This window comes from Typopeltis vanoorti, chromosome 10 (genome assembly GCF_054136105.1).
Source record: "Typopeltis vanoorti isolate ZY-2024b chromosome 10, IOZ_Tvanoo_1.0, whole genome shotgun sequence".
Classification (NCBI taxonomy): Eukaryota; Metazoa; Arthropoda; class Arachnida; order Uropygi; family Thelyphonidae; genus Typopeltis; species Typopeltis vanoorti.
This window is the reverse complement of record NC_143558.1, coordinates 109,994,370-110,021,959: the sequence shown is the minus strand read 5'-3', so window position 1 is coordinate 110,021,959 and position 27,590 is coordinate 109,994,370. Positions and strand designations below refer to the sequence as shown.

The 27,590-nt window shown below is 35.5% G+C and overlaps 1 protein-coding gene across 2 annotated transcripts in view; it reads left to right on the top strand.

The window, feature by feature from the left end:
* Positions 1 to 27,590, top strand: part of UGP (UDP-glucose pyrophosphorylase) — a 243,987-nt gene that overhangs the window by 87,797 nt on the left and 128,600 nt on the right. For both annotated transcript variants that reach the window (XM_090398780.1, XM_090398779.1), the window contains exons 6-7: positions 8,141 to 8,209; positions 21,042 to 21,175. In XM_090398780.1, the coding sequence (XP_090254906.1) occupies positions 8,141 to 8,209; positions 21,042 to 21,175 (203 nt within the window). The remainder of the gene's footprint in view (positions 1 to 8,140; positions 8,210 to 21,041; positions 21,176 to 27,590) is intronic.

The following is a 27,590-nucleotide window of genomic DNA, read 5'->3' as shown; positions in this document are numbered from 1 at the left end:
TGTTATGCAGAACTAGTCACACTTAAAAAAGCTGCACTAAACCCAGAGTATTATCATCACCAAAGCAAATAAGGATAATGTTACACTTTTACTTGATCACTTTAAATATGATAAAAAAAAAAAGTTAATCTTACTCAGAGATTTATCCACATATTGCCTAATTCACACACACACACACACACACACACACACACACACACACACACACACACACACAAAGTATCCAAAAAATTATTAAACAAAGCTATATTCTGGCCTCTTTAAACTATCCAAACTATCCTGGACTTCCCCAGATTTATGGGTTGCCAAAAATACACAAAGAGAATACATTCTTGAGACCCATAGTAAAGAAGTAAAAATTGGATACAGGATACATGTTGATTTGGCCATACTTCTTTCCATCTTAAAAACTGTAGTTAAAATCTTGCTTGTCAGATGTGATCCTCAAATATGTTGTCATCATGGTCAATTTTGATATAGTCTCCCTATGCACGAATTATCCCTAAAAGAAATCACAGAAATACAGAAATCATTTATACTGCCTCCACCTCCCCTCTCTGTTTCCTCCCTTCCCACACACACAACATATATCTTATCTTATTCACTTTCACTATGCACTGTTTCACATGGCCAGGGAGAACACACCAGCAGAATGAAGTCATAGCCATGGGTTCCCTCGTCCATCTGGGGCCAATCTTTTCATGAAACATTTTGAAAATAAAGTCCTAAATGTGTCACAAATGTGACTGAATTCAGTGGAAGACTAGAATTCAGTCACATTTGTGACACATTTTTAGTCAGTGGATTTACCCCTTCATGTAATCAACAGAAATCTCCACCCATTTTGCAAACTTAACCCCCCCCCCCCATTTCTCCAAAAAAATCCTGAACACAAAAAAATTCATTGCTGTCCCCTACTTTCGGAGCACCTCAGAAAAAACTGCATGCATTCTTACAATGTATAGCATGGTATAACATATACAGACCTCACACCATACTAGAAATTAGCTACCCCTTATCCACTCAAAGATCTGCTTCACCATCTTGATCATCCTAGTGTCTGCAGTAATCCTTGCTCTTTCAAACTTAAATACTTCATACAAACAAGAACAACTAATGCCTTCCTAGAATAGAAGAACACAGAAAATATGTCCATCATCTGCACCGAAGCTATTCTGGAGTGACAGACATGGATACAGATCACTGGATCCAGTGGGGGAAAAGCATCCTCTTATACAGAAATAGATTCAAATCAGAAAGACTGTTCTTGGAGTCTGCCAAAGCACTGCAAAATTTTCTAAATCTAAACGGGTTCTGCTGCATCAGATTGCCAAGTTGGAGAGACCATCATCTCCCAGTTTGGGGGATCTCGCTGTTCTTGATATTTGAGACATTTGTGTTCAGCACAAATAACTATTACATAAGCTTCCATCAGATGGTGTTTTTGACTGATGTTACTGAATTGTTAGCTCTATTTGATCACACATTATGTGTGATGATTGGTGGATGGACGGATGTATTGTTATCCCCAGCATTAGTTGTAGAAACCCCACATCAAACAATGAGGTTTCTATATTCTCAAAATACAGCTACTACAATATATAGAATATAGTGTTCAGGTCTTCAAACCCAGTTTCTACTCATTTTTCTTTCTATCCACAGTTCCAATATACTTTAAGTTGAACAGCTGGTCATGTATGGATTATCATTAAAAAAGCTTAGCATTTTGAGAGTAGTTTTATAATTGATACATCATCTTGAACTTTATTTATTGATCTTGGTGTTAAGTTGATTAGGTATTAGTGGAGTATAGCAGTGCTGTCTTAGATTTCAATCATAAATCAGATTTGATTTCATAACCATATTTGTTCAAATTAGATATATTCATCAGTTTTGTGGCTGATTCAGTGTGTAGTTTCTTGTTCTGGGATAGTAGTTTTTTTTTTTTTTTTTGCTTCTTTGCTGGTTACTGTTTACCAGAGCATATTATCCACTAGCTGTGATTTGCTATATCCATTAAAAAAGTTATCTATTTTTGTTGTTGTTGTTTTCTTTGAGTGGCATAATGCTGTGACTACTCATAGCATGACAGTCTGTGGATGCCTGGATAACAACAGTGGATGTGGTTAGCCTTTGGAAGGGAATAAACGATGTTTAGGATTGTTCTTACTATTTAAAGAGTACCTGTGTGCTGTCAAGATGGGACTGCCATGTGTAAAGTGTAAAGATAAGGATGTCATTTTGCCTCTTTACAAGGCCTTTGATATGACCTCACTTGGACTATTGTGCACAGGTCTGGTCTCCTGGTTTCAGTTGTGATTTGATATAGTGGAGAGAGTACAAAGGAGAATGTTAAAGGTGATATCAGGATTGTGTACTACTGATCATGAAGACAGATTGGGAATTTGTAGACTGCAAACACTAGAGAGAGAGAGAGAGAGAGAGATGATTGAGACTTGCCAACTTCTGAACAGGTCATACAGGATTTCAGTTGATGGAATTTTTCATTTTATGGAGAATGGGAGAAAGGATCAGAGGGAATCCTTGGAAGCTGAGAATGACTTCCACTAAGAAGAGGTGAGGGCTAGATTTTTCTCTCATAGGTTGGTGTGTGAGGGAGACCAATGTAGTATGGGCCTCCCTCGATGAATCTCTGACTCCCTGGAGGTCTCTCTTGATAATAATAATATAACCTTTTGGATATTATAGAAATAATATGAATACGAAACATGTTTTTGATATATTTTATTCATTTATCAAGTTGGATCATTATCAAATTCTGTTAGCTAAAGAAATTAAGTGTTAAAATCCAGTGGCTGTCATACCACATTTATTTATAACCAAAGTAAACTTAAATTGGAAATAAAGCTTGAGTTACTACCAACTTAAAATTTTTGTTTCTTTGGTTAGTTTGAGTTTATAGCAGGTGCACAAACCTCAAGTTAGTCTTTTTGGATTATAAGTGCTCATGTGCCAACAGAAAAAAAAAATTTTTTTTCTGTAAAATGGAGAGGCTGTATGATTTAGCACCATCTGATGATATAAAAATGGTCATTGGAGCTTTCAATACCAAGGATGGATAGGAAAATGTGATGTATAAAGTAACAATTGGAAGGCATAGTCTATCTACATACCCATTTTAATGATATGGAGAGAACGATAGATTTTGCTATAAGTAAGAATATGGTTATATCTCTACATGTTTTCCTCATAAACACAAAATTCGAGAGGCTGAATGCTCAAACAATAATAAAAAGAAATAAAACATACAAAGTATTTACTGCAAGACCAACTAGGTTTAAATTTAGAAGGAAAATATATTAAGAAACTGAAAGGAGAGAGAGATAAAATCTGTTGAAGGAAGAAATAACTAGTCCTTAATGATATATGCACAATAGAACAAGAAGTGAAATACAGTGGTGATCTTAGACAAGCATATAACATAATGAAGCAAATTAAAGGCGGATATAAACTTGGGCTAGATATATATGCAGAAATAGATAAGGAAACATGTTAGCAAAGAAGAAATAAAATGGAGAGAATATTTAAATGAATTACTGAATAGGAATATTAGTTCTACAACTCAAAATTATATACCAGCTACTACTTTAGAAGATGAATCTGTAGAGCTACCATCAAGGTAACAACTTAGCAATATAGAAAATTCATTCAGGAAGAAATGACTACTCATCTAACAAATCCCCAAGAATAGGTAAAATTACTGACAAGTTGCTGAAAACAGGAGGAAAGAAAATAGAAGACAAAATATATAGATTTTATTTTTTTTTTCAAATTTTATTTTAACAAAGAGCAAATACTAGAAGAACAGTGAAAGTGTAATTAGCACATACACACACACACACACACACACACACACACACACACACACACACACACACACACACACACACACACACACACACACACACACACACACACAAAATGACAAAATATTTTGTGGAAATTATAGAGTTATTTCTTGATTTTATACATTATACAAAGTATTTACTTCTATTTTGAAGAATAGATTAAACTCACTTAGAAAAGATAAATGGTGTCTGCCATGCAAGTTTCAGACAAGGCAAATGTACAGTTGATCAGATACATATAGATAAGCAATTATTGGAAAAATTTTGGTAATTTGATATAAATATTCATTAGATATTTGTTGATTTCCAACAAGCATATCACAGCATTAATAGAGAAAAATTATATGAAAATTATGATACACTTTGGAATACTAAATAAACTACTAAGACTGCCATGATTACAATGGAAAACTCAGAAGCACAGGTGAAAATACTAAATTTGTGTTTTGTACATATGTATGTTTTTCTGATGATGACCTCGATATAGAGGTCGAAACATTGAGAGTTATTTTCTTAATTATGGTAAAGTAATTTCTCTAATGTGCGTTTGTGTCTCCGTAAATTCTTCACTATGAATGCTCACCACCACATAACCTTAAAAGAAATAAGATAATGTGGAAAGGCATCAGGAGTAGATGATATTCGACCAGAAATGTTGAAGTATAGTGGAATAAGAGTCTTACGGTGGCTGCACTGCATAGTTCAGAAAGCCTGGACAGAGGGACGAATTCCCGATGATTGGAGTAGAGCTCTCATAGTACCCATATATAAAAAGGGAAATAAAACTGAATGTGAGAATTATAGAGGTATTTCCCTACTGAGTGTTCCTGGCAAGATCTATGCAAGTATACTTGAGAAATGGTTGAGAAGAATTGTGGAAGAAAAGCTTGGTGAAGAACAAGCTGGATTCAGGCCAAATAGAGGCTGTCAGGATCAGATCTTCACTTTACGACAAATAGTTGAGAAAGCGTGGGAATATAACAGAGAGTTGTATTTAAGTTTTGTCAATTTGGAAAAGGCATATGACAAGGTGCCAAGAGAGAAGCTATTCAATACACTGCAGTTATATGGTGTCAATGGGGCATTATATCAAGCAATACTTAGTCTTTATTTGAGTTGTGAGTCAGCAGTTAGAATTGAAAGAAGTACAGGAAGATGGTTTAATGTTAAATCTGGTTTGAGATAAGGATGTACATTATCTCCTCTGTTATTCATTATCTATATGGATCACATTATGACGGAAAGTGGTATTAAACATGATATCCAAATTGGAGATGTTAATGTCAGCTCTTTGCTTTATGCGGATGATGTTATACTTCTAAATAAATCCGCTACAAGTCTGCAAGATTCTCTGACTAAATTGAATAGCTGTTGTAATAGATATGGTATGAAGGTCAGCAATAAAAAAGACAAAGACAACGAAAATAGGCGGAATCATTGAAAATGTGAACTGTGTTGTGAATGGAGAACCTGTGGAACAAGTGAAACATTTCAGCTACTTAGGCATTATTTTTACTGAAGATGGTAAATTAAATATAGAAATAGACAACAGAATCTGCAAAGCTGGTATGGTGGGAAGTCAATTGAATAAATTCATATGGAATAAGAAAGAAATTAGTCGGAACACTAAATTAGCTGTATACAAGACAGTGTTCAAACCAGTTTTAACTTATGGATCTGAGAGCTGGGTCAGAAGTAAAACACTTGACCAAAGACTAGAGACCGCAGATATGAGAGTCCTGAGAAAGATTATAGGCGTGAACAGATGGCATCAATGGCAATATCATATTAAAAACGAGGATATTTGGAAAGAACTTGACATTGCCAACATCCAGGAATGCGTTTGCAGAGCTAATCTCAGGTGGTATGGTCACTTGAATAGAATGGGTGAAGGAAGATTAACAAAACAGGTGTTCTCTGCTAGGTTGGCAGGAAAACGACCCAGAGGAAGACCAAGATATCGGTGGATTGATACAGTACAAAGTGCCTTAGACGATAGAAATATAAAATCTGATAAGTTTGGAGTCTTGACAAGTAACAGACTGATTTGGAGGAAAATTGTAGATAGGAAGTTAATAATTATGTAATTTTTTTTTTCATGTAGTACTATCATATCCTGTACACCCCCTGAGGGTACATGGCAGGAATATGATGATGATGATTAACAGATCCCTTTCCAATAACTCAAGAATGAAGATAGTCTAGCTCCAGTACTTTTTAACTTAGCTCTGAAAAATATATTATCTGATTATTGCCAGTAGATATTAAAAACACTCTAATAAACAAATCAGTGCAGATAGTAGTATATGCAGATGACATTAACATCACATCATGAACTAAGCAGAAAGCAGAAGAAACTTATTTGAAATTAGAAAGATCAACTATAAAGATATCCATTGGAAAACTAAAGTACAAATGTGTAAATCAATAATTCATTCAGTTGCTACCTGTGGATGTGTGAAACCAGGATATTTATGTTTATGTTAATACTTAAAGCTCTAGGAATTATGGCAAGGATAGAGAATTTGATTTCAGTGTTTGAAAGGAAAATCCTTATAAAATATTTGGTTCAATGAATTATTGATAATTGTCTCTGGAAGATCAGATACAGCCATTAGTTATATCAGCTCTATAAAGAATCGACAGTGGACAGGAGATGTTTTTTTTTTTTTTTTTTTTTTTTTTTTTTTTTTTTTTTATATGGGAAAATGAATGACAGCATCTTAAGACTATAAATAATAAAATTATTGTTGGAAAACCAAGCAGAAGATGGATAAATTCCATTAGTCAAAATAGCAACATCATATTGTGTCCAAACTGCAGATGTTAAGGTTATGATTAGATAAGGTTGGAGGCAAATAAATCCAGGAGGCTAAGACTCGATTTGTACTATAGAACCATCCTTCTTGGTTTTCCAATAATAATTTGACTATTCAATGCATCTATGCATTAAAGACATAGTTTACCAGTAAGCTCATGAGCAGTACAAAGGACATGCAATAAGGGCGACCAGTATGATTATCAAGGTTGAAGTGGATTAGAGAGGAAATTAGCCAAACAGGTCAAAGAAAATCCCAAAATATTATTTTAATGTATGTGTGTGATGAGTAAAAGGAAGAACAACTGTGGAAAGATAAGTTTAATGAATTGTGATGGTAAGACGGTAATAGAATTCTGCAAACAAAATAGTTGAGGATGTACCACAGGGCTTCTGCTGCTGTTTAATCTGTATTATGTCACTGATAATATGAAAGGATTTAAGGGGAAATATTGAGTTGTTTCCCAAAGATTCAAATCTAGGAAAAGTGATAATGAAAATGATCTAGTGATCCTGCAGTATGTACTGCAGGATCACTATATCATTTACTATATGGACTGGTGGTATAGGCAAAGGATAATGGCTGCCACTTTATGTGGCTAAATATAATATGAAGTGCTTTGGAATAAAGAGATCACAATCATTGATGGAAGTAGGTTGCATGAAATTGATTAAACCAGGGATTTATGGATGGCTTGTGGACAAAATATCTCGTCCTATTACCTTTATTTCGAAGAATATGCTGACGAGTAAGGATAGAGAAGATATTATCACCTTTATAAAGCTTTTGTTTAGTAAAGCAACATCTAGTTGGTTGGATATAGATTGTATATATAGAATATTACCTACAAACACCTTTAATCTATCATTATAGGGGAGTAGGTAATAAAGGTAATAATAGAAGTTACACCAGTTGGCAAAAATCTCATGGCATGTAGATTTTTGCCAACTGGTGTAACTTCAGGCTAGACAAAATAGAATATTCTTTATTTAATAAATAACTTTCCAAAGAAAATCTTTTTCACTTTAAGAAAACACAGACGGAGCACCACTAATCACTTCATAGAACTCCTGTTGACTTTTTTGTGACATAAGGATATATCATTAAAAAAATGTGTAGAGTCTTAGGCAAGTACATTTTCTGCGTGGCGAGTAGGGGTTTGCATAATTCCTAGAGCTTTAAGTATTAACATAAAAAATTGTTTTCCATACATTGGCAGAAAAGAGAGAGAACATGAAAACTGTGTGTGTTGAGCAGGAATGGGGGAGGACGACTAGATTTTTTGCTTAGAGAGTAGTAAATGAGTTGCCAGAGTCAGTTGTGAGTGCTTCATTTCTAAAGCCATAGAGATGCTTTAGGAAATAATGAAAACATACTGAATTTCTAAAATGCAATACAGAAATTTCTGAGATATAGATATGTTTATTCTAATATATACTTTGATATTTATAGATATCCTAGAATAAATAGAGAAAGCATGTTACCAATAGCTACCACTTTAACCAATCCTGATCCTGAAGCGTAAGTATATCAGTTAGAATTTTTTTTTTTTTTTAATTTTCATTTTTGTAACATTATAAAACTATAATTTATATAAACCTCCTCACAAAATAGGTATTTTTATATGATTTGATTCCTTTATTCTCATCGTTTGGGATTGACATCACTTCTCCCATACTTTTTTAGAGGTTGTGGTTACAAAAGAACATGTTTGGCCTCTACAGGAGAACTACTGAAGAAGAGATGTAGCTGCTATGCAGCAGCTGCTTGTTATCTTGCGCTATTCATTTGTGATGTGTGTGGGTTTCAAAGCATTTGCGGATGACCTAAGTACTGGTCTGTGTGTGCTTAGAAAAGCAGCAGCCATACTGATCTGTTGAGACTCATCCTCTGACAGATCACAGTATTGGGGACTGCTCTTTAAGCACAATTGTCCTCAGTGTTTGTGGTTGATGAACTTTAGAGGCCATGCTCATGCCACTAATGATATTATTCATAACTTTCTACTACTTAGGTTAGTACCTGCCATATATGCAGCAGCTGAACACACTCCATTCTGATAATAATTTAATGAAGCATGTTATAACTGAACCCATCTTAACTTATTGTAATGCTATTACAGACTAGCTTAAATTTACCTTACACTAGCTTATCTCTATTCTGCAGGTACACTACATAGTGTATCCCTAAACCACATATAGTTGGGATCTTCTCATACTGTATCATTTACAGAATTTAAAACTTATGGTCTGTTGTCCTAACAAAACATCATATTAATCCAACGACTACATCATCATTATGGTGTCATACAAGGTGGCTTTCAACAGTGTACTCAGGCACCATATGGTTTAAATGGATGTTATCACTAGAGAGTCAGTTTCCCCACAATATGGCACATAGGTTCGCTATGTTTGGGTGACAAATCCTGCCTTTAATTCTGAGCTCCTATCAGAATATCATCTCTAAAGAAACAAAAAGTCAAAATTTGGCATAATCAGTTATATTTCATTTCAAAGAGTTATTCATTACATAATTGACTAGTATATCGGTGAACCAGCACCAGATATCCTCATCATCTATGTCAAGACACTCATAATAACTCCTGCTGAACATACGTGGTCTTGATTGATAATCTTACCCTTAAACATTCAGAGCATTGGACAGAAATCACATTGCATCAACAAGCATTGCAGTACTTTGATTTAATCAGATAGTTGAATTCACCTGAGCTGAGTTGGCAGCCAAAATAGCCACATCTAATGGGCTATCCAGCAAGCCTCACAGCTTAAGGCATTCCACAAAAAGGCCCTTATACTCTTCTGGATTGAACCATTCCATCAATAGATAGTTTTTCCCAGTCCTCCAAGTCAGTCCTTGTCCTGAAGTTATGGATCTGTCTCGCTGAATTCCTTATCTATATTTCTGACTAAAGGCTGTTCGCCTTGGAGATCTGCTGCGGATGTGGGTATTGTCCAGCAGAAAACTCTACTAGGGACCAATTGAACATTTTTTGCATCTCCAATACATATAGGATTGTAGTTACATACTGTGTGTTGAAAATCATTTACCTCCTAAAGACATCTGCAAACATCAGTGCTCCTGTGTGATCGAAACCCGATGCTTATTGGTTGTAGAGAGAGAGAAAGGGAAAGATCAGAAATGCTGTTCACCCAACGAACCAAGAGTGCAGCTGAGTCTTACAGTAACTTGACACAGCACATAGCTATTAACTCTATTGAATCCTTTGTCATTTTTGTTCATATTGTTTTAATGCATCTCATGACTTCTTGGAATGTCAGGAGATGCATTGCATCCTAGCTCCAAACTTAATGAACTAACTAATTTTTTTCTTTTGGAAACAACCAAAAACCTACTTGAACAGCCTCCCATCCCCAAAGCAACCTTTACTTTTTCCAAAAAAAAAAAAAAAAAGACAACAGATTTTTCTTACCTCCTGGCCCATTCATTGCATCAATGTGTTATAGGTCTTCTGACCTTTTGTATATATGTGGGGGTAAGTAAACACTTAACCTCAAGGAGAGTACAGCATACATACACAGTATGCCCATTAGGTAATGAGACAACAATTATTATATCAATACAAAGAACTATATACAGATTCAAAATAATCTTCCTCCAACTCCACACAGTGTTTACATCTGTTGTATAGATGTTTGAAGGCACTGTGGAAGTCCTGAACAGAAACCTCTTTCAGTGTCTATTCTCACTGTGTTAGATGTCTTCAATGTTGCTGAACACTCCCCTTTCAAGACACACTTCATCTTTGGGAAGAGGAAAAAGTCTGTAAGAGCCAAATCTGACGAATGGGGGGGGGGGTTTCAATCACACAGATCAACTTTGAAGCCAGAAATTGCTTCACAGGCAGTTCATGGTGCATTATCGTGCAATAGAAACCTGTTGTTGTGGAATGGTTCTTTCGTGGCACATCACATGCAGGCACACAAACATTACATTACACTATATAAAACTGATGTTCACCATGGTGCCCTCAGGAACAAATTTCTGGTGGATAATTCCAGCAGTGTTGAAAAAACAATGACCATTGTCTTGATATGTAATTTTTGCAACTTGACTTTCTTCTGCCAGGGAGAAGTTGTTCCATGCTCTGGCATTTTGTTTCCGGATCAAACTGAAAACACCAGCTTTCATCACTGGTGACAGTTCTTTACCACATCAGGATCTTGATTAATTGCATGGATGAAATTTTGACATGCAACCCAGTACTCTCTCTCTGTTTGAGGTTTGTGCAGCACAAACCTCGAACAAATCTTCCTCCTGTGCAGATCTCTTTCCAAGATTAATCTGGCCATTTCCTTACTGACACTAAGCTGTACAGTGAGTAGCCTAGTGGTTATTTGCCTGTCATGGGCAACAAATTCCATAGCTTTCACCACATTTTCATTTGTCCGTGCAGAAACTGGCCATCCACAGTGTGGTTCATCCTCCAGGGATTCCCTTTCCTCTTTAAACATTGAAAAAAAGCAGAACACCTTTACATAGCTTAGACAGTCATTGCCATTAACTATTTTTAGGTCTTGGCTACACTTCTGTAGCCATTTTTCCTAATTTACAGTAAAATTTTATCACAGCTCTTTCCTCTCTGATGCTACTTTTGACATGCTTCTTACCCACTCTTCAACATTTGCCACACAAAAACTGCTGTCTCACCCAACTTGTATCGTCATTGTACCTGCAATTACAATATACTCTAGTGGTCAAAACTATAAACACGTTGGTAACTTTTATTCAAAAGATTGTCCTGTAAAAAATTAATCTCATTACTTAATGGGTGCACTGTGTATTATGGTATTACTGCATTATAAGTTTGAATTATTACTAATTTCTTCCTGTTGACAATGTTCCTCCAGATTAGTCTGTTATTTCTTAGATCTTAAGACTCTGCATTGTCAAATCTTATTTCATTCCTCTAAGACACTTCTGATTACATCAATCCACCTAGATCTTGGTGTTACTCTGATTCTTTTTCCTGACACCAAAACTTTGTTTTGCCTATCTTTTCTTTCCATTCTGTTTAAGTGACATACTGCCATAGATGATTAGCTTTGTTCACACATTTCTGAATGTTGACAGTGTCAAGTTCTTGCCTAATATCTTCAATTTTAATATGACAACCATTGATACATCATTTTACTCCCTTACTATTTCTCAGAATTGATATCTGTGATCTCTATTTATGATCATCTGTTTAATTATTTTTAGCCTTCCTCCCAGATCCATATTTCAAAATGGTTCAAACTGCACAAGTTTAATGTTTAACTGATTTCTTTCTTAATCCGTATATATTTAATCAATTCCCATTACACCACCATTGATTATTCTTTATCTATTTCTATATTTAATTTGCCATCTTCACTAAAAATCATACCTAAAATTGGCTGAAGTATTTTGCTTGTTGAGAAGGTGCTCCATTCAGGATGCAGTTTTTATTGTTGGATCATTACATTAAATTTATTATTGCTATTACTAGGGAAAAAATTGTTTCTATTATTATAATGGTTGTAAATATAACTAACTACAAAAAAAAGCTTACTAGTTTCACCACTAAATCTTGTGGTGTCTTTGGATAAACATGTACAGATAAATATAAGGTCAGCAAACATAAACTAAAATGTTACTGAACAGAGATATAGAGGAATGATTACAGTATAAATCATAGAAATATGCAGAACATTGGCAGTGGCATGAGTTAGCTGTTGTTCAGTATTGTTTGTAGATGGTTAGCTGGAGAGCTGAAATCCTAACGACATGAGAATCAATTTTTTTCATACTTACATGGTGATCAGCATTCGTTTTTAAAAATTTTTAAAACAACTATATGTTATAGTATCTAAATTCTAATCTAAACAATAATGGTAACGTAAAAATCCCAAATTGGCACACATTCAGCTGACATAAGTACTTTCAAATTTTCTAGCAGACCCTTAATTTAGGACTAAGCAATAATTTCAGTCCTTGTTGGCCACCATTTATACTTTTTTTTTTTTTTTTCTAACTAGCTTTCCTGTAGTAAGGTTTATTTTTTTTCACCAGAGGTCAGGCCAGTAGTGTTAACAGTTGATCAAATTAGTGAGGTTAGCATACTATGTAGATTGTAATGTAGCTTGTTTCTTTGTATATATGTGTATACTCTAGTGTTTGAAACAGGTATTGTGATAAAATGCCATGCTGTAGGCCTATCTGTTTTGCAAATTGCTGATGAATTGGACCATCTTGGGTCAACAATCAATGATAGCACACTGAGATGGAAGTGTAGGGAGTCAACTGCAAGTGTTACCCACAGTAAACAATCCAGCACGCTCACTGAACACTACCATAAGGCATTATGAAGGATGATATGTAAAATCATCTGTTCATTGGCCAATATGTTGAATGGAGAGTTCCAGGCATTGACTGGAGCACGAATCTGCACAAAAATATTCAGAACTGAGGCTCATAACATGGGTTTCTGGTAGAACCACAACATGCAAGCCCCACATTACCTGAACCGACATGGCACTGTTTTCAGTAGTACAAAAGGTGTGTACAGTATGATGTGGAAGCTTGAAAAGCTGTGTTATGGAGTGACAAATCATTCTACATCCTCTACTGAGCAGATAGATGGGTATGAGTTGGCAGATGCCCAGTGTATATATATCTTACCAGTGTGTGTAATCTCAACTATGAAATTTGGAGGTGATGGTATGATCATATGACCTTGTTTGTGGTGCCACAAACACTGAACTCCAAGAGGTATCTGAACATTTGTATTGCTTTCTACTTTGTGGCATTTCTGAGGAGCTGACCATTATCTCTTTCAGCAAGATAGTGCACTGTGTTATAAGGCTGCTGCTGTAACTGCATGCTTTGTGGACATGAATGTTATCACATTGACTGGCCTCCACAGAGTCATGATGTCAACCCTATTGAACATCAGTGGGATGAATGGGAGCATCAGGTGAGGTCAAAGGACTTCCACACCACAACAGTCCAAACCTCATTACATGCCTGCAGTAAGATGATCCAAAATTCCCATTGATTGCTATCGTACTCTCGTGGAAAGTGTGCCCTGTAGGATTATTGCAGTCATTGCAGCCAAAGGAGGTTCTTCATCTTATTAAGGTGGGTACAATGGTTATTTGTTCCTTACACTATGATGTTCGTTGACTTCTTTCCAAGCACTGTATATGTACCTATACAACACTTGGAAAGAAGTTGCACTGACCTGGGGTTTGACAAAATAATGTGAATACCATTGTTATAGGAGTTAATTATTAGTCTATGCTACACTGTAAAAAAACAAACAATACAAATATTATGTTTTTTTTTTGTTTGTGCTTTCTAGGTCATATACAACTTGCAAATCTGAACAATGCTGCTGAACACAACTTGTACTTTAGTACAAGTTGTGTTCAGCAGCTGTTAGTCCAAGCTGTCACTGAAATTGGTAACTTGTCTCGAAAAACTTGTCTTTCAAAGGGGACAAATCGTGGTAGCCCATTTAGTCACAGCATATGTAACCAAAACAGCCCAGTTGGTCGGTGTGTCAAGAGTGATAGTCTCTATGGTGTTATGATTGCATGCACAAAGCATGGCAAGACTTTGTCTACAAAGAAGAATGGTGGCCAAATACTGAAATTGAATGAAAGATACTGTCGAACACCAAAAAAAAGGATTGTGTCCAGAACTACTGCAGCAGAAATGACAGCTGAACTCAATATCTACCTTAAAGATCCTATTACAACAAAAACAGTCTGCAGAGAACTTCACAAAGCCAACATCCATGGAAGATCTGTGTTTGCTAAACCTTTAATAACAGAATCCAACACAAAATTTTGAAAAAGATGATATTATGAACATAAAATCTGCAAACCTGATTACTGGCAATGAGTGACATGGTCTGATGAGTCAGCATTTACTTTATTCTCAACAACAGGTCAGGTTTATGTATGGAGAACCCCAAAGAAGTGTACCCCAACTGTCAAACATGACAGTGAATCTGTGATGATTTGGGTGACCATAATCTTGGTATTTGGCTGGCTCCATCATAATAACACTAAATGGTCGAATTACTGCCAGAGCATACGTGCACATTTTGGCTCAATTAGGTACATCCTATGGTCCAGGTGTTGTTTCCTAACAATGATGCCCTTTTTCAAGATGATAATGCACTTATATACACTGCCAGAACAGTTGTCTTCGTTTGAGAAGCACTGAGAACTTCAACATCTGCCAGCTCAGTGACCTGACTTTAATATCATCAAACCACTGTGGGCAATTTTGGAGAACAGAGTGAGAAGCAGATTCCCTCCTGCAACATCTCTCAAGCAGTTGGCAGATATTCTGATTGATGAACAGCAAAACATCCCACTGGAGACTATTAAAAAGCTATATGAATCTATTCCAAGATGGTTGACAGCTGTATTAAAGGCAAATGGTGGTTCCACACCTTATTGATAAAGACATATTGCCTATTTCCCAGGCGTTCACATTATTTTGTCCAATCCCTCTATATACTCCAGATGATGACCTTGATATGAAGGTCACAATGTTGATTCAGGTGATTATTTTATTTTAAGCAGCATCCAGTGAAGAGATGGCAGAGAAGTGGTGCTATCTCATGCTCTGTAACCCTGACACAATATATTGTTTGAAATGGTTTGTGTTTGTTTTCTACAGTCAATTTTCTTGAGTTTATGGGATGAAAAAAAAACCTGTTTCTGGGAAAAAAGAACTATTTAATCATCCCAGATATTGACTAACATGGGAACCAATCCAAAAAAGGTTTAGAAAAAGTTCCTCATCAGCAACTGGAATTGAACTTAGGTCTTTCTTCAGGCAGTGTTATACTGTGGATGCAAGCTTCCACTAATTAACTTTGATCAAATTAAAATTTAATGTAAAACTGCATAATTTTGTATTTTGATCAAAGTTAATTATTTATTATCCCATCCTTTAAAATGAAGAAAAGTTTTCTTTGCTTTTTTAAGTATTTTGCTGTTATAATTTTTTTTTTTTTTGTTCTACTGACTTGCAGAATTTTTACAATTCCTGAAGGTTTTTTTAAAATTAATTACAGCCTATTTCCAGATTGTTCAGTTTCTAATTTTTATTGCTATTTTAATGCTTAAGATATTTACTTTTTTAAATTTCTTATTTGCATTTTTGAACAAACCAACTTCTTTCTAAGATGGAGGCCACCTGCTTGAGATGTTCCAAGTGCTCATTTTTCCATTTTAAACTCTAGCAGGTCCTATGTTGAATCCATAAGTCTGATTTTTCTAAGTTTCATATATACATGTAGTGGAATATGTTGGTCCAGAATAGTTATCAGGAACCAAATTAAAATTTGACATTTTCATGGGAGATACTCTTGATAGGTGTCTGTACAGCAAAGTTGGTCCAATTCTGTTTTCATATTTTCATCTTAGACAGCAAAGAAAATTACAGTTTATTGTTGTACCTTACACTGTCAGAACTTTACCAGCACTTGCTTAAGTAGCCTATCAAGAGGCAATGCCAGTTCCTTGCACATTCTTGTAATAGGTGAGCTGATATCCATTTAATCCCATGGCCATATTTTCATTGAGATTCTGCAATATCTTAAATATATCTAATTCATTGACCTCTATCCTTGCATCAGTTCCTGTTGCATCTGTTACAATAACATCCTCACTTGTAACAACTATTTTGTCTGTTTTCATTGCCTTGTTGCTGTCATCTTCATTAAAGTTATTCCCCCACAGTAATTCTTCCTTTTTTTTTTTTTCTTTTTTTTTAATTTTTTTATTTTATTATTTTTTTTTTTTTTGCCACACAGTGACAAAAAAAGAAAGCCAAAAGGAAATCCAGAAAGAACTATTCTGGATTTCCTTTTGGCTTACTTGACTAATATTTTTTTTTTTCACAATCAGATTTTGCATTCCTTACCATGCTAGTCACCTGCCTTGCCTGAGCTTGTATTGACTGTGAACTTGCTGACCACTTTTTTCCTTATTTACTCTCCTTAACATTTTTTTTTTATATAGCTCCTTCATGATACTACTCATCATATTGATTCCTTCATTCTCTTCTGACAACATCACTGTAGAATCTTATACCTGGCACCCTTCAGGCTGCTTCCTAAGCTTGGCATAATTACCTGGTTTTTAGTTTCACAAATATTTGGCAGTCTTCTAAGTGAGGACCACATGATCACTCTCCTGAGTCAGAAGCAGTGTGGCTGTCTTGGTTATGGATAGGTCTTCTGATTCTTTGACGAGATCCAGTACTCTCAAACCCTGAGTCTCTACCATCTATCATGTTGTTTCAAGTTATATTCACTTAACATTTTCTTCCAACTATGTAATCTTTCTTCCTTCGGGTCTTATGTCTTTGTAGCTCAAGTCCCTCCCATAATAAATCCTGATCTGCAGTCATTGTGCTAATTTGCTGATGAATGGCTTCCTTATCTCTTGTTCCCCAATCCCTCAGCTTGTAGCAGCAAACAAATGGTATATTTTGCCCTAATGGCATCTATCTCACACAATATATTTATTTATTTACTCAAATGAGCTTACTACCTACATGCCTGTCTCCCTGATCTACTCTGTTAGGCCTGCAATTCACAGATTACTCAGAAATAAATAGGAAACATGAGAGCACATAAAATTTACCATTGAAATTGAAAATTGATGCTCACTTCCTTTCCTGTATACACTGATCACAGGTCTTCTCTCAGGCAGTCTATCCTTTACTGTCTACTGTAAACCTACACATACCAGCCAATATATATATATATATATATGCTGACTCTCACCACCTTTCACAAAAACTTGGAGAGTCATTAATGCCCTCAAAAACAAAGTTCTAACAATTTTTTCTAATGAAAACAAGCTCTTAAATAAGAATTATAAATCAATAAAATTCTTCATAAAATTTCACCAAAAATGCAAATAATATAGATTATAGGAAAGCCATAGCTATCCCATGCATTGAAGGGTTATGAGATAAAATAGAATTCTACACCATTACCATCTTAATACTGCTTTTAAACTATCTATAAAATTAAAAAACATATTCAACTCCTCCGAGGATTCTCTCCCTTACTCGGCCTTTTTTACATCTCTCAGAGAACCTTCTTCATTTTGCTTACTCTGAGGTATGCAGAATCAATTGCACCTGTAAATTACCTTATACTGGTTGGACGCATAATTCCAATCCATAAAAAAGATTTTGGCCTCTCAGATCATGCTCTTATTGCCCTACACCAAATTGATTGGAATTTCCGTACATCATACAAAAACCTGGTATGAACACAAATTCAAGGAAGCCTGTGAATTTTTGATCAACCATTCTAATCTAAATAATAATGGTGGCATAAAAAATCTCAAGAATTTGGAATGCACGCATTCAACCCATGTAAGTTCTCTCCAGTTTACCAGCAAACCCTTACTTTAGGACTCTAAGCAATAATTTCAGTCCTTACTGGCCACCATCTATACTGTTTTGTTCTAATTTTATGTGAGTGATTATGTGAGCGCAGGTTACACACTCTCTCTCCAGCTTAATATATCTCTTAATGATTTGTAACAAATAACAGGACTCTAGCTTTGATGTAATATGGTCTATTTCAGTGGAGGTCAGGCCAGTAGTGTTAACAGTGAACCAAATTAGTGTGACTTTAGCATATTCTGTAGATTGTAATGTAGCTTGTTTCTTTGTATACATGTGTATACTTCAGATGATGACCTTGATACGAAGGTTGAAACATCAAATGATTTTTGTGGTTTATATTAAAATGAAGTTTCACTATAATACGGTAGTTGCTTCCATAATACAAGCAGCCTTCGGTTTACGCCTCATTTTAATAAATTTAGTTTAATCCTTTACGCCTCACTTCCGTTCCTGAAAAAACAGGGCGCAAACCGAATCAGTGTAAAATGAACCCAATTTTAACGGGAGGGACAAAGTTATGTTCCACGCATTCAAAACATATGCACATGAAGTATGTGTAACATTATTATATTTAAAGCTTTGATTATACATACATATATATTTGTTAAAATATAATTATTATTAACAAAAACAAAACAAAATTATATACAAAAATTATGACACTTTGAAAAGCTATTTATTATATTTGTATGTTGAAGTTCCTGGTTTCGGATCACCTTCATTTTTTTTTTTGAAAAAGTATCCGGTGTTAACTGCCTAGATTTTCTTTTTCTTTCTTTAAGGAATTCAGTGTAAGGTTGAATAGATGCGATTACACTCCTTTTTACATATGCACTCCGTTCCCAATCATGGTTCATTTCGCAGAGTTCATCAGTCAATGTCTCTATGCTTGCAAGGATATGCTGTAAATCGGCCGTTTTTATATCTCTCAGAGGACCTTCTTTGTTTTCTTTCTCCTCCTTTGGATGTTGACTTAATTGTTCGGCTAATTCTTTTAAATTTTCATTGGAAATCAGTTTATCATGGCTCTCTAAGACTTCTGTCACATCTTCATCTGTAATATCATCCAATCCCACCTCTCATGCAAACTTGATAACGTCTTCAATAATATTCTCCTCTTGCTCTAATTCCTCGAAGTCGTGTGTAAATGCTTGAAGAAGTTTTTGCCATGCTCCTTTTAAAGAGCATGGCAAAAACTTTGCTGACACTTTGTTCCAAGCTGCCGTGATGTTAATGCCCTTCAAAATATCGAATGACCATCAATAGTCTTTAATAGTTTTTCCTGATGTGTCCAAGACTCTTAGCATTTCCATAAATGCTATACAGAGGTAATAGGCTTTGAAGATTGATATAATCCCCTGATCCATCGGCTGCAAAAGCGATGTTGTGTTTGGGGGCATGTAAACAACCTTGACATCCAATGGTGTTCTTACTTCAGCAAAGTTTTGAGGATGTCTAGGGACATTATCCAAGAGAAGCAGTGCCTTGGCTGGCAAATCATTTTCTTTACAGAAGTGAAGTACGGTAGGACAAAAATAATTTGTGTACCAATCTATGAAAACATCTTGTGTAACCCAAGCTTTCTTGTTCCATTTCCAATAGACTGGCAGCATGGCTTCCAGACCCTTGAAGGCACGTGGTGTCTGTGAATGGTACACCAACATTGGTTTAAGCTTCAAAGTTCCTGAGACATTTGCAAACCAACAAAAGTGTAAGTCTATCTTTTCAGCTTTAAAACCTGGAGCAGAATGTTCTTCACAGGAAATGAAGGTGAGTGATGGCAATCTTTTCCATTAGAGCCCAGTCTCATCAACATTAAAAATGAGATCAGGAGGATAACTTCCTTCTACACAGTCTTGAAATTCTTTAGGAAAAGCAGCTGCTGCCACAACATCTGAACTTGCTGTCTCACCACATAATTTGACACTATGGCACTTACTTCGAGACTTAAATCTCATGAACCAACCTTTGCTTCCTAAAAATGTTTCTTTGCCTTTTTAATGTCTTTTTAAGATCCTCAAAAATTGTTTTTGCTTTCTCAGTTATAACAGCCTGCATCAGAGGAATGTTTTTCTGATTCAAGTCATTCACCCATAATGATAATAATTTTTCCATTTTTTCATGAAGTTTACCCCTGCTATAACTTACATGTTTTGCATTTAGTACTGCCGTAGATTGTTGTGCATACTGTTTTATTCTATTTGCAATTTTTATAATTGTAGTAACAGTCAATGGAGATAAGCTCATACTTCTACAGACATTAGCACGTGTCTGCCCATCTTCCATTCTTTGAATCACCTCCATCTTCTTTTCAAGTGTGAATGATTTCTGTGCCTTCTTAACACCAAGTTCTGCTAACTTTTTTTTGCACTTCTTTTATCAGACATGGTATGTAATTATGTAGTTAATCAATTTAAGTACGTACGTATGTAAAAAAAAAAAATTAAATAGAACAATTAGGAAGATTCAACAGTAAAACTAGGTTTGATACATATATGGTGCCTGCTAGCATCGTTTCTCAGTCAGACCACTACAGTAAGAAAGCATGTGCAGGCATCTGCTGTTATTGTAAATCGGCGTAAATTGAACTGTCGTAAACTGAAGGCTGCCTGTATTTTAATAATGAATGAATGCTGATCACCATGTAACCACGAAAGAAAGGATTCTTTTTGAAACAGTTAATATTTTGTTTGATTATACTAAGTATAATATGATAGAATATAATTTAAATTGAATTTATTAAATTTAGTATTAGAACAAGGAAACCATTTACACTCTTTATTCTGGTTTTAAAACAATTATTTTTATGTTTTGGAACAATTTTTACATCCTTTATTGAGTGCATTGATTTTGTTTAGATATGCTGTTATTAATATGATTTTCTCCCCGCCAATATTAGTTGGTATCCTCCAGGACATGGAGATTTTTACACTTCGTTTTCAAAATCCGGACTTTTGGATAACTTACTAAACCAAGGAAAGGAGTACTGTTTCATTTCTAATATTGATAACTTAGGAGCAACTGTTGACTTAAGTATCCTTTAGAAGCAATAACATGGGTATTATGTGCACAATGTTTTTTATCTGAAGTAATGCACCAGGAATAGTTTATTCTGTATTACTTTTATTTTTTGGTTAATGAATTCAAACATTTTGATGAGAATCCCATTAATAAAAAAATGATACCTAAGTTATGTAACTTCAGGTCCTTCCATAGTGCTTAATATGCTGGAAGTTAGAAGTATATCAAGCACTATGGAAGCACAATGGAACTCTGAAATCCTACTCTTGAGACCATTTCCCCCCACCCCACCCCATGCCAATTTCCGTTTTTTATTTTTTGTTTGTTTTCCCCCCTACATGTATGCTTCAGCTCACTGAGAAATTATAGGATAATGACAATTATCTGTCGCATGAAGACTTTTTTTTTTTTACAAATCCTTTTCTTGGTATAATTCAGATGAAGCAGATATTTAGTTGAAATAATTTTCTCCTTTTTTTTTCATGTACACAAAATCTTATTATTACCAATTATCCTATATAGTTGTCTGATTTTAGGATTGTGTGATTGTTTTTAGAAAACATTAAATATATTATTCTTATAGATTGAAAAGAATTAAAAAAATATAATGTGAACAAGATATGGACCTTATAATAATACATCAATTTTTAATGTATACCTTCAAGGAGTTCATAAAATGCTATGATAGTTACCATGTCATTACTAATATGTTATCAGTATATTTTTTTATCTCCTTTCCAGAATTAGTCTCTTATTCACTAGCATTATTCATAATAATGCTTCATGGAAATAACACCCAAGAGTTTAATGAATACACATTTATTAAACTTACTAAATATTTCACTTGTTTTCTACACAGCATCTTCAGATCCCAGTTATCACTGCAACATGCACAAGCAGTGAACTAAATAATTGTGAAAAGCAATTCAAATTATAACTGAAAGACAATTAATGTCCTTACATGGCACCTTCTATTCAGGATCTTTGTTAGATTAATGCACCCATGCTTGTTAAGGTTGGGAGAATGCTGCATAGCTGATTATAAAAGTAGTCTCTAAGATATATAACAACTTCTGTGCAGTATTGATGTTTTCCTCCATCTAATCCTATGTGAAGGAGTATCCAGAGCACTGCCAATCCTGATTTGCAGATGATCGTGGGTGTAATTTTTGTGTACTTCAAGGGGAGGGGGTGGGGAGTTAACTGATTTACCAGTTTATCCAAAGTAGGGTAACCTGTAAGCACGAGTAACTTTATACACTTCAGGTGTGCAAGAGGATGAAATTGATCTTTAGATGGATCAAAGTAGCTAGCTGAATGAAAGGTTAGAAAGTGGCATGGAGATCATATTTGTAGAGAGAGCGTTTTTTTTTTTTAATGTATCCTTAATATGTGTGATGGGAATGGTTTTGCTGTGATCCTGTGTGTGTTGATTGCAAGAGGGATGGTTTGGGCATGCAGTATTTTATCTATTCTATATGGTCTATAGCCATTGGCTAAAATGTATTTGCAGAGGTCCCTGAGCTCAGTTTCAAGAGCCTTCTCATTTGAACAAATAGCCCAGCTTGGTGAGTAAACATTTTGAGGATGCCATACTGTTGGGAAGGGAAGTGGTGGTATGACTGCATATGTAAATACCTCGCTATGTGAGGGGATTTTCTGTACATGAAAAATGATAATGAGCCATTAGGAAGTTGTATAACTAGCATATTTAGAAAGGGGAGAGAATGTTACTTTTCTCTGGTGAAGTTTATTTTATGGTGTAGGCTGTTAAGATGTGCTAAAAATATATCCAGTGTGTCTGGACCATGAGGCCAATTTCTATAAGGAACATTTTAACAGCTAAACTTCATGCAGCTGTACTTAAACCAATAGTCTGCCTGTTCTATGTTGATGATGTGGATGTGTTTGCTACTTGGCTTCATGGTCCAGACACATTGGTTACATTTTTAGTTCATCTTAATTGCCTATATCCTAAAATAAACTTCACCCTAGAAAAGGAAAAACTAATAATGGCTCATTATACTTTTCCATTTACAAAAAAAACCCTCATACAGGAAGGTATTGATGTCTGTATTAAAATTCAGATATGCCACAAATTAAAAATATAAAAGTGAATTGAAGGCATTTTTATAAAAGTAGTTATTATTGTATGGACACCTCCATGGAGTATGAAGACTCATCACATGAGACCCAAACTATTCACATGATATCTGTCATACTTCTCCTTGAACCCATAACAAAATGCTCACACCTTTCTGGCACCCCATTCCACTCATTCACAACTTTCCAAGTTGTGAATGAGTGGAATGGGGAGCATCGTTCCTATAAAATCTTTTAATTAACTGAAATGTTTCTGTCATATCCCCTCTTTTTTGCCTCTCAACCAACTTCTGCAACTCACAAATCCTCACTCTATCCTCACATGGAGCATTCCACAGATAACTGACCATCTTGGTCACTTGCCTCTGGATCCTCTCTACTACTTCTTCATCCCCAAGAAACTAATCACCAGAACTAAGCATACTAATCTAGATGTCGACATATCAAAGCCTTATAAAGAAGAATAACAATTTCTTTGTTAGTGTATTCTTCAGTAACCAAATAATCCTAAGAACTACCTTTGGCAACATTGCAATATACCCTCTAAACTTCGACCCTCTGTCTACTACCACCCTCCAAATCTCTAGTTTTATCTATTTCCTGGAGTACAGTCCATTATTTTTTGCCCATGCTGAAAGCCTATTTTAATCGTCCAGCAAACTCTTATTTGCTAGATTAACTATTCCACTTTTGAATCATCAGCAAACATCTGAATATTTCTCAACAGATTACTTCCTACATCATTTATGTACAAAATAAACAGTAATGATCTTAGCACAGAGCCTTGCGACACACTAGTCACCAGTATTCTTCTGGATTCTGATTCTCCATATGCCACATTTTGTATCTATCCATAAGCCATCCTCATCTTCATATAACCAGTGTCATCTCTTGGATGATATGTACTTGCTAAGTGGTCACTTTTGTAGTAGCTCAACTATTATGTCTGCTTCTGTCACCTCACCATCTGTTATCCTTCCATAGTCATTCTCTTACTTGCCACATATTGAAAGAGCTCTTTGAGATTTCCTTTAACCTGCTCAGATAGTTTTTTTTTTTTTTCTCATAATCTGAATTTGCCTTCCTTGCCTGACCTTTTTTAGCATCTCATGCTTAATGCTAATACTATTCATCCATCTGAGTACTACCTGATTAACCCTCCTGAACTGGAGTATACAATCCGATATTGCTTACTCCAGATGTCTCCCTTAACTATCTTCCATGCACTACTAATACTCTTCCTGTGAAGATTTTTATCCTATGGCACAGCTTCAAGCTTCCTCCTAAGTTTGTCATAATCAGCCTTGTGGTTCTACATTTCCTTCCTGCCATGGGATCTTTCTTCTTTTTCAGTCTATATCTCTATCTCTATAGTTGAAGTCCCTCCATAATAATTACTTGGCCTGCACTCATTGTACTAATTTGCTGATGTATGTCTTCCAGATTATCCCTGGAATCTTCCCCTCTCCCTGGTCTATAGCTGCAACCAACTGTATATTTTATCTTATTGGCCTCAATCTGACATCACTGCTTCAAAATATTAGTCAACTTCCTGTATGTCTTCTGTTCTTCTTCTTGTCTGCTATCATCAGCAGTAATCGTTTTTGTCATCCTACCTTCTCTACCCTCCCTTAAAATACTAAACCTTTCACATTCTATCCATGTTGACTGGGTCATCTGGTTAGCCAAGTTTTGCTAATGCCTATAACTTTCTGTGAGGTTGCACTAACTGTTGTCAGAAACTCCTCCCTCTTGTTCCTGATACTTCTGAGATTAGTATATAGAAACTGTAGCATCCCTTTATGCTACATTTCCTATCTACATGAAATGACTACCTTATCCAGTGTTGTTGCTTGAGAGACTAGGTTCCATTTGTTGATTCCTCATTTCTCATTGTCACACATTCACCTGCATCCGCCCTAACTGCTATTTAAGTTTTCCTGACATTTTTATTTTAACATTCTTGGTGAACAAAGCTCTTTCTAGACACCTGACACCAGAACCATTTAAATGCAGACCGTCAGCATTATACGTGGGCTGTTCAATAAGTAATAAGACTAATTTTACTGTGGTGAAACAACTCATCACAATATTAATTTCTGTGGAATAAATAAATGTTGCTGTCTGTATTAACAAAAGAGGTTGATAGATGGCGTATACGGGCTGATGTGCCAGAGTGTCATGTGACTAAACGCAAGCTTGTTTCGGTGCGCCTATGAGGCGCGACCAGTCTTCGAAATAGAAGCGTCCTTGGAACAGCATTATGCGATTAAATTTTGTGTGCGTTTGCAAAAATCGGCATCGGACACTTTTAACATGATACGCAAAGCTTTCCACGATGAAGCAATGTCGAGGGCAAGTGTTTTTTGCTGGCATAAAACTTTTTAAGGAAGGAAGGAAGGCAAAATGTGGAAGATCTTGAACATGAGGGAAGACCTTCAACGTCCATCACAGAGACAATGATCAACACAGCAGATTATCATCAAGCACGTCAAAAGGAAGCGTCCATTTACTGAAGTATGGCTTCTTATTGCACCATGCTAATGCAAGGCCACATATTGCTGGTTTTGTAGTGGACGTTTTGCAGAAGAACAACACAGATATCCCCACACCCTCCATATAGTCCTGATCTCGCACCATGCGATTTCTGGCTGTTTCCTCAACTCAAGAAACCACTAAGAGGCCACCATTTCGAAATCAACAAAGCACGTGTAAAAGCTGCGGAGGCGGTTTTGAAAGAACTCTCAAAAAACGGACTTTCACATGTGTTTAAGAAGTGGACGCAACGTTGGGACAAATGCCTCGCGTCTCACGGTAGTTACTTCGAAAAAGACCATGTAAATGATGATGATTAAAGGTAATCTGTTTTCTGTATAAATATAGTCTTATTACTTATTGAACAGCCTACGTACAAATCCTTCTGTCAAACTCAGACTATAGGTCCACAAACCCCTACATCATTCTTCTGCACAACCTGTATTAATTCTTCCTATTTCCTCCTCATTTCACCTCTATCATGGTGTCACAAGACACACAATCTTCACTTTCTCACTCTTCTTTTATACTTCATCCAACTCTCACATCCTTCTTCATGGAATGCTTCTTACCTCTCAGGTCGTTAGCATAACCAAGACAATTAATTCTTTCACCTTATCTTTCTGCATCCAAATGGCATCCCTGATGTTATTAATTTTTGCACCAGGAAAACAGCATTTTGTTATACTTTCATTAAGTACTCCTCTGATCATAGAATTTCTGCACAAATTTTTCTCCTTGCTTTGTTTCTCTCATTTATTCACATGATTTTGATACTTTATTCAGACCTCCTACTTCTCTCTTTTCTCAACTCTGCTGATCTCTTGACATTTTTGCAGTCAACATGCATGCATGCATGCATGCTATTTCCTTATTTTGGTCCACTTCATTCTCCTATACTTCTACCACTGCACACTCCACATTGGCATTTTCCAGTATGCAAATGATACTCTCTACTCTACTACTACTTGCTTCATTTTCTCCATCGACTCACTCACTCTTAAAACACTTATTGCACACTCTCACCAGTTTCACTCTCCTTCCATAAATCCTTCAGCTTTCGCAACTAATACATCTCGCGCACACACTGCACCGAACAGACTCATATGAATTCAGTTCACCCAACAATGACATTTGCCACCATTGTTCTGCCACACTTAGGTGCCATACCAACAGTATCTAATTTAAACAGAAATTCATGGTTTACTTATAACTAAATAACTCAAGTCTATCAAGCACCCATAGAAAACAAAAAAACAACAATTAATTAACATGTTATTATGAACTAAGTTATTAAATTAACTAAATTGCTGAATGACTTATCTTTCAGCAGCATTAATCACCAGGAACCTATACAATGCATCGTGGCAGTTTACCATAAATATAGCTGACTGATTTCAGTTGTTTATCCCTCATACACACTGCTTACTTCAAAAGAAATTCTGTCAGGAGTGAAACACAATCCATGCCCACTTTCATTTACTGGAATTCATAATCACACTATGCAAAAAGCTTTAAACCTTGAGTCTCATGCCTTAGACCTCAGCCATCCTGACAACATCATTTAAATGTTTTTATATATCATTGGCAAGTTGTTTTGAAATGTTACTTTAATTTTTTACTACTTAAGTCTTGCTTATATGTAAAATAAATATTTAAATTAGTTATTAGAGCTTAATTGTGATTTTGTATTAGCTGTGAGAAATTTTGTAATGTTGGAGCCATTTGCATGTTGGCAAATGTTATCTATGAAATATGTTTTCATTTACGAGAGAAGCCAAGTTTCCAC